This window comes from Lissotriton vulgaris, chromosome 1_2 (assembly GCF_964263255.1).
Source record: "Lissotriton vulgaris chromosome 1_2, aLisVul1.2, whole genome shotgun sequence".
Taxonomy (NCBI): Eukaryota; Metazoa; Chordata; class Amphibia; order Caudata; family Salamandridae; genus Lissotriton; species Lissotriton vulgaris.
The window spans coordinates 283816972-283824504 of NC_141686.1; the positions used below are offsets into that span (position 1 = coordinate 283816972).

Consider the following 7533-nt stretch of genomic DNA (forward strand, 5'->3'; position numbering starts at 1 on the left):
TGACGCCTTCGGGTAAAGTCCACGCTATATAAAAATGCATAAATAAAAATAAATAAATGGAAGCCACGCCCCTGACAGCTGCATATGCCAAGTAGCCACGCGCTAGGGCACAGGTCCTACGACCAATCACTCTTCCTCTTTTTCTCACAGTTGGCCCTTTCTAGAAATGTCACTACTGAGGTCCAATCAGAAGAGACCTGGGCGGGTGCAACGAGCAGATTCTCGAAGCCTCTGGTTTGTTCCTGACGCCCCGGCCCGTTGAGCTTATCAGAGGACCTTAGGAAACGACCAGCACCGTGAGAGGCTCGGCATACATTGACCAATTACAGACGAGGGGTGTGTCCATTTAAATAACTATCAGGACATTTGTAGAATGCTCCGGATGCCTCGATGAGACCAGCTCATGTGCGCATGCGCATCAATAGCTCGCCTTATCCGATCTGACAGGTTCCAGAAAGGACGAGAAGCCCCGTGACCTGCAGCTCGTTTATGACCTGTCAAAATGTACTACCAGAGGTCTACTAAGAAATAAAGCGTTCCAATTATCTTTTTCTTTGAAAACGGTTGTATTCCGGCAGAAATACGTTTACATTCAAATGAACTCCGTTACCACGGTAATAGTGCATTCTGGAACAAGTAGTCATGGGGTAATTTTTGGACTGGATGAAAAATATTTCTCATATTGAAGGCGACGTTGCACCTTTAGATAAATCGTCTTGTGTTTTGATTCAGGTTGAACAACACTGAGGCGCTTCCGCGACTTTCTCGTCCAACTGCTGTTAGGCTTGCCAGTGTAGTGACATCAGGGTTATAACTCGTCCTGATTGGTTGTTACGAAACTTGTGCTGGCAAGCGCTAGAAGCTTCCCGGCCAAAGAGACCTCGGGAATGTTCGGGAACGGTGGGCGGGCTGGGCGCGCAGTGATTGGCTGGTCTCGCACGAGCCCCTGGGCATGCAGGGTATAAATACGCCGCGTTGCCTGTCAGCTGTCATTCCTCAGAGAGGTAACTCGAAGAAATCGAGAGAGATCATACTAGGAACCTTGACCCGGAGGAGACTGCAGCGCAAGTCTAGCGCTTGAAGGCAAGAGACTGACAGAAGAAGCACAGTCTGTACGCGCTACTTCACAGACGCTCATCGCGGAAGAAGTTTCTTCAGATCACTTGCCGAAAAGAGCACATCTCACAGAGGCTTCTACCAGGGTGCAATTATTGAAGCTATTCAGCTGTTAGCTGTTGCCAGAAGGACTTTGCATTTTGAAGCAGAGCTCGCTGCTCAGACAACACTGAAGAAATGACTGCACCCAAAGGAGTCGCCATTGGCATCGACCTGGGCACCACCTACTCCTGTGTGGGGGTCTTCCAGCATGGCAAGGTGGAGATCATCGCCAACGACCAGGGCAACCGCACCACCCCCAGCTATGTGGCCTTTACAGACACTGAGAGGCTCATTGGAGATGCTGCCAAGAACCAGGTGGCCCTTACCCCCCAGAACACTGTCTTTGATGCTAAGAGACTGATTGGCAGAAAGTTTGATGACACAGTTGTGCAGGCTGACATGAAGCACTGGCCCTTCAAGGTGGTGAGTGATGGTGGGAAGCCCAAGGTTCAAGTGGAGTACAAAGGGGAGAACAAGATTTTCTCCCCAGAGGAGGTGTCTTCCATGGTTCTGACCAAGATGAAGGAGATTGCTGAGGCATACTTGGGACACCCAGTCTCCAATGCGGTCATCACTGTGCCTGCCTACTTCAATGACTCCCAGAGGCAGGCCACTAAAGATGCTGGAGTAATCGCTGGCTTAAATGTGCTGAGAATCATCAATGAGCCAACAGCAGCAGCGATTGCCTATGGCCTGGACAAGAGTGGCAGGGGAGAGCGTAATGTCCTGATCTTTGACCTTGGTGGTGGTACATTTGATGTCTCCATTCTAACCATTGATGATGGCATCTTTGAAGTTAAGGCCACAGCTGGAGACACCCACTTGGGAGGTGAAGACTTTGACAACCGAATGGTCAATCACTTTATTGAGGAGTTCAAAAGAAAGCACAAGAAGGACATCAGCCAGAACAAGAGGGCAGTCAGGAGACTGAGAACTGCTTGCGAGAGAGCCAAGAGGACCCTGTCTTCCAGCACTCAGGCCAGCATCGAGATTGACTCCCTGTTCGAAGGCATCGATTTCTACACTTCCATCACCAGAGCACGCTTTGAGGAGCTGTGTGCTGACCTCTTCAGAGGGACTCTTGATCCTGTGGAGAAAGCCTTGAGGGATGCCAAGTTGGACAAAGCTCAGATCCATGACATTGTGCTCGTTGGAGGGTCCACTCGCATTCCCAAAATACAAAAACTACTGCAAGACTTTTTTAATGGCCGAGAACTAAACAAGAGTATCAACCCAGACGAAGCTGTGGCCTATGGTGCAGCAGTGCAGGCTGCTATACTAATGGGGGACAAGTCTGAGAATGTGCAGGACTTGCTCCTCCTGGATGTAGCATCTCTCTCACTGGGACTTGAGACAGCAGGGGGTGTGATGACTGTCCTCATCAAACGCAACTCTACCATCCCAACCAAGCAAACCCAGATATTCTCCACCTACTCTGATAACCAGCCAGGAGTCCTCATTCAAGTGTATGAGGGTGAAAGAGCCATGACCAAGGACAACAATCTCCTGGGGAAATTTGATCTGAGCGGAATCCCACCAGCCCCTCGTGGTGTGCCACAGATCGAGGTGACCTTTGATATAGATGCCAACGGTATCTTGAATGTCTCTGCTGTGGACAAGAGTTCTGGAAAACAGAACAAAATCACCATCACCAACGACAAGGGTCGACTGAGCAAAGAGGAGATCGAGAGGATGGTGCAGGAGGCAGAGAGGTACAAAGCAGATGATGAAGCCCAGAGAGAGAAAGTCTCTGCCAAGAACGCACTGGAGTCCTACGCCTTCAATATGAAGAGCACAGTGGAGGATGACAAACTTAAAGATAAGATCAGCGAAGATGAGCGGAAGAAGATTGTGGACAAATGTAACCAGACTATCGCCTGGTTGGAGAGCAATCAGCTGGCAGAGAAGGAGGAGTATGAGCACCAGCAGAAGGAGCTGGAGAAGGTCTGTAATCCCATCATCACCAAACTGTACCAGGGTGGGATGCCTGGGGGAATGCCTGGTGGGAGCTGTGGAGCTCAGGCTCGCCAAGGGAGCTCCGGCACTGGACCCACCATTGAGGAAGTAGATTAATCATGGACAATAATGGACTATTTTTATGGACTCCCATCTGTTTTTTAATTACTGAATTGACAGATTACTTTTTTTAATTGACTATGTGCTGCCAATTGAAGACGGTAATGTTTACATGAAGATTTGTTTATTTTTATTATTTAAGTCTAGTTGTGTGAGAGAGGATATGTTGTGAGCAATTTAGCCGATATTTAATCTGATTAAATGTAACATTTCAAAGCTGGCACTTTGAACACTTTAAATAAAATGATATTTTTAGTTTATCTTTGAAGTTGTTTGTTTCTTCCTTGTGAATAAATTGCCTTCTGTTGTGAAAATGTCTACGGCTGAACAAGTAAACTTTTTGGTATAATAGATATTTTTATATATTCAGTTTCTTATTTAAATCATTGTTTTCTTGATGCTGTTTCCTGTTTGAGCGTTGTTCTGGAACTCCTTAACGTGGAGATAGCTATACCTGTTCCTGGGGTGGGAGTCTTATTAAAGGTGCTTGGGTGGAGGTGGGTGGGGGGGGGAGGGGCAGGGAGGAGGAGGATGGGGTGGGGCAGCGTAATGTCAAAACAAAAGACACCTGGAAAGAGAGTGTATAATTCTTCCACTGTTCCCTCACAGTATCTCTCCCTTCATCTCCTCATCTCACCTACAACTCTCATTTTAAGATTGTATCTTCCTGCAGCACCCATAGCAATGCAGGGGTTCTGTCCTTCCAGTACTCACTTCCTATCCCCATTTAAGTGAGACATCCCACCAGCAACCAGCTTGCAAACTGACTGCATCCGACATCCCAGTGCAGGGCATTTCTCTAAGCCCTCACCACTTTACAGTGTCTGGCATACATCCTCGTTCCCAGTGCACTATTTTCGCAGTAGCCCCCTCAGTGCTAGATTTTCCTTCTAGGCCTACCACTGTTGAAGATATCTCTGAACCAACTATTACTGTCCTGCATTGTTTTGCAAGAGTGCACCTCTGCTCTCAGTTACATAACTGCAAAAATCCACTGTCTTTATGATTGTTGGTGCCCAGCATATGAAATAATCATTCATGAGTGCCTTACATGTGTAAAGAAACTGGAAGCCCAGAGTAGTGCTCAGTGGTCTGAAGGAGCTCACAAAACACGCCATCCTCCCTCTGATTTTTTACTAAGTTGCTGTAACACCATGCCCTTTGCTAACATCCTTAGTGCATGGTAGGTGTGCACGGAGTAACAGGTGACTGGTACTATGTTTCTGTATGTCAAGCAAGGGTATGGTTATGCGATCAGTGAGATTCATTTTGGATTTCCCCTTGTAGAGCCTGGTATACAAGCAAAGTGCAGTGCTAGCATTCCTGAAGCTTTTGTGAAGCCCCATACATTAAGGTGTGAAGGATGGAGCCAGAGCTCCCTGTAGATATGTAGCAGTGTGTTTTCAACACTGTCTTGCCTGATTGTTCCTTCTGTAGCACTCCTATTGCTATAGATGGATAGCGTGAGCAGGTGGAGAACGTGGTCTCCTGTGTAAGTACAGGGTGAACCATTCTTGTGGAGTCTGTATTTTGTCTCTCCCAGAGGTGCTACTTCAAAAGGCGGGTGGCTGTCGGATGCAGGATGAAGTAGTGTGGCTCACTGGTTAGAGGCGGTAGACCCGAGAGCAGAGGACGGCCCGGGACCAGGGTTCGATTCCCGGCGCGGCAGGTTTCTGGACCAGGGTCAGCGGACTCGATAATTCTCTCGCCTCGGTGCCCTCTCTGATCAGCGATCACACTCGGCAACTCTGGGCATTAGCTTGCCTCATCTTCACTAACGGCCCCACCAGACCGCCGGGGATGCCTGGTCTCACCCTGGAGATACCCATTAAGGGACCATCTCTCAGGGAAGCCAGGAAGGGTTTCGCAGCGGTCGAAGCGCCTTGGGACCCTACGGGTAAGTAGTGCGCTATATAAATGCCTATACATTTACATTGACCCATGGCACCTTTTTAGCGAGTGCTCTCCTTTGAGACACCCCTCATCGTTCCCTGCTGTGGGACTGTCACCTGAAGACTAGGACTTGTGCTCTTAGAAGATGGGTGAACAAAATGAGCTCCTTGGCTCAAACCAGCTCCAAAACAGTGACAGTGGAATCGGCATTCGCTGTCTGGCACAGAACTGTGAGAGAAATCTTGAAACTTTTTAAAATCGTTCCAGGATTTCTCGTTTACCGAAGAGTGCCCGCATGGTGTCATGGAACCTCTTGATATTCATGAGTCTACCCAGCATGCTGAGAGAGGGGAGTAGAGGGCCCACTGCAGGAGGAAATCTACCCATAGGAGACCATCTGTGGTGACCTGGACGAGGACACTGGTCAAAACAGTGGACTGGTTATAGGGACTTTGGAGGAACTGCTTTGCGACTACACTGTGCTCCCTATTTGAGCCTGGCGGACTGCGCTGCAGCTCTCAAGTGTGACTGCTGTCCGGGGTCACTCAGACCAGTAGGGATTTCACAGGAACTGAGTTGTAAAGTGGATCTACCTGCCTCTACCTTGTGAACCTAGCGCACTGCTCTGAAGAAGAACAGCATGACTGTGGTCTGTCCTCCTTCTGCTGTACTTCAGAGAAGTGTGATGTGTGCTGGCCACCCATGACCTTTTACCAACCCGGCCCCAGAGAGACTCAGGGTCAGTGATGAGTGCCTGGGTCTGCACTCATTACTATTTGTGAGAAATATACAAACACTTACCCATATACATACATATATAATACTTATATATTTCCGGTGCTGGAATGCTTTGTAAAGCAATTCTTGGTAAAAATATGTGTGGTAAAGGCATGCGTGCTAGAGGCGCATGTGTTGTAACAGGTATGTAACTGTTACCACGCAATTTTTAGCACGCAGTACCGTTACCACGGATCCATTACCACGCAGGACCCATTACCACAGATACCTTTACAACGCATTACTCTACAACGCAGGTACTATTACAACGCATACCATTACAACGTAAGTTTAGGTAAGTTTATAGGTAAGTTTATCTTTTTTAAATAACATTTATTAGGGGTATTGGTTTTGGGGTACAGGGGTATTTTTAGGTTTCAGGGCTGGGTTTGGGTTTTGGGGTACAGGGGTATTTTTAGGTTTTAGGGCTGGGTTTGGGTTATGGGGTACAGGGGTATTTTTAGGTTTTAGGGCTGGGTTTGGGTTATGGGGTACAGGGGTATTTTTAGGTTTTTGGGCTGGGTTTGGGTTATGGGGTACAGTGGTATTTTTAGGTTTTAGGGCTGGGTTTGGGTTATGGAGTACAGGGGTATTTTTAGGTTTTAGGGCTGGGTTTGGGTTATGGGGTACAGGGGTATTTTTAGGTTTTAGGGCTGGGTTTTGGGGTATAGGGGTATTTTTAGGTTTTAGGGCTGGGTTTGAGTTTTGGGGTACAGGGGTATTTTTAGGTTTTAGGGCTGGGTTTGGGTTTTGGGGTACAGGGGTATTTTTAGGTTTTAGGGCTGGGTTTGGGTTATGGGGTACAGGGGTATTTTTAGGTTTTAGGGCTGGGTTTGGGTTATGGGGTACAGGGGTATTTTTAGGTTTTAGGGCTGCGTTTGGGTTATGGGGTACAGGGGTATTTTTAGGTTTCATGGCTGGGGTTGGGTTTTGGGGTACAGGGGTATTTTTAATATATATTTACAAAGAATAAAATTCAAATTAATTTAATTTCATTAATATAATTATTTAATAATTTAATAATTTATATTTAAATTAAATATTACAAAAATAATTATTTAAAATATATATTAATATTATATACTTACCTATACTTACGTTGTAATGGTATGCGTTATAATAGTATCTGCGTTGTAAAGGTATCCGTTGTAACATGACCTGCGTTGTAAAAAATCAGTGGTAATGGTATGCGTGCTAAAAGTACACGTTGTAACATCATATATCCGTTGTAACATTGCGTTGTAACAGCATGCGTGGGTTAGAACGTGTTGTAATTGCTGTTTCCCTTGTGAGAGCCTCATACATGCATCACACGTCCAGCAAGGACTTAATGCTGGGGCCCTGTGGCAGGTGAGAATGTAAACACAAAATAAACAATGCGAAGATTAGATCTAGGATTTTGGGCCTTATTTTCAACTGCTAAGAAGTTGGGTGTTACTAAGAGACTGATGTGTAGTTCAGAGACACAGTAATCTGTTTAAACTTCCCTCTATGAGCCTGCACCTGAAACCTGCCTTCACAGATCAATATTCCTTAACCTGTATTGCCTTGTTAGAACCCTGCCACCCTTGAATAGCCTGTTTGCTTATGTAATATATAAGGCTCCCAGTTTACCCTTTTTACTGATCT

At 46.6% G+C, this 7533-nt stretch overlaps 1 protein-coding gene across 1 annotated transcript; it reads left to right on the forward strand.

Moving 5' to 3' along the window:
* Positions 1-1067: 1067 nt before the first annotated feature.
* Positions 1068-3487, forward strand: LOC147736496 (heat shock 70 kDa protein-like). The gene has a single exon (XM_086953230.1). The coding sequence runs from the start codon at positions 1294-1296 to the stop codon at positions 3229-3231; it is 1938 nt and encodes a 645-aa protein (XP_086809356.1). The 5' UTR covers positions 1068-1293; the 3' UTR covers positions 3232-3487.
* The last annotated feature ends 4046 nt before the right edge of the window (positions 3488-7533 follow it).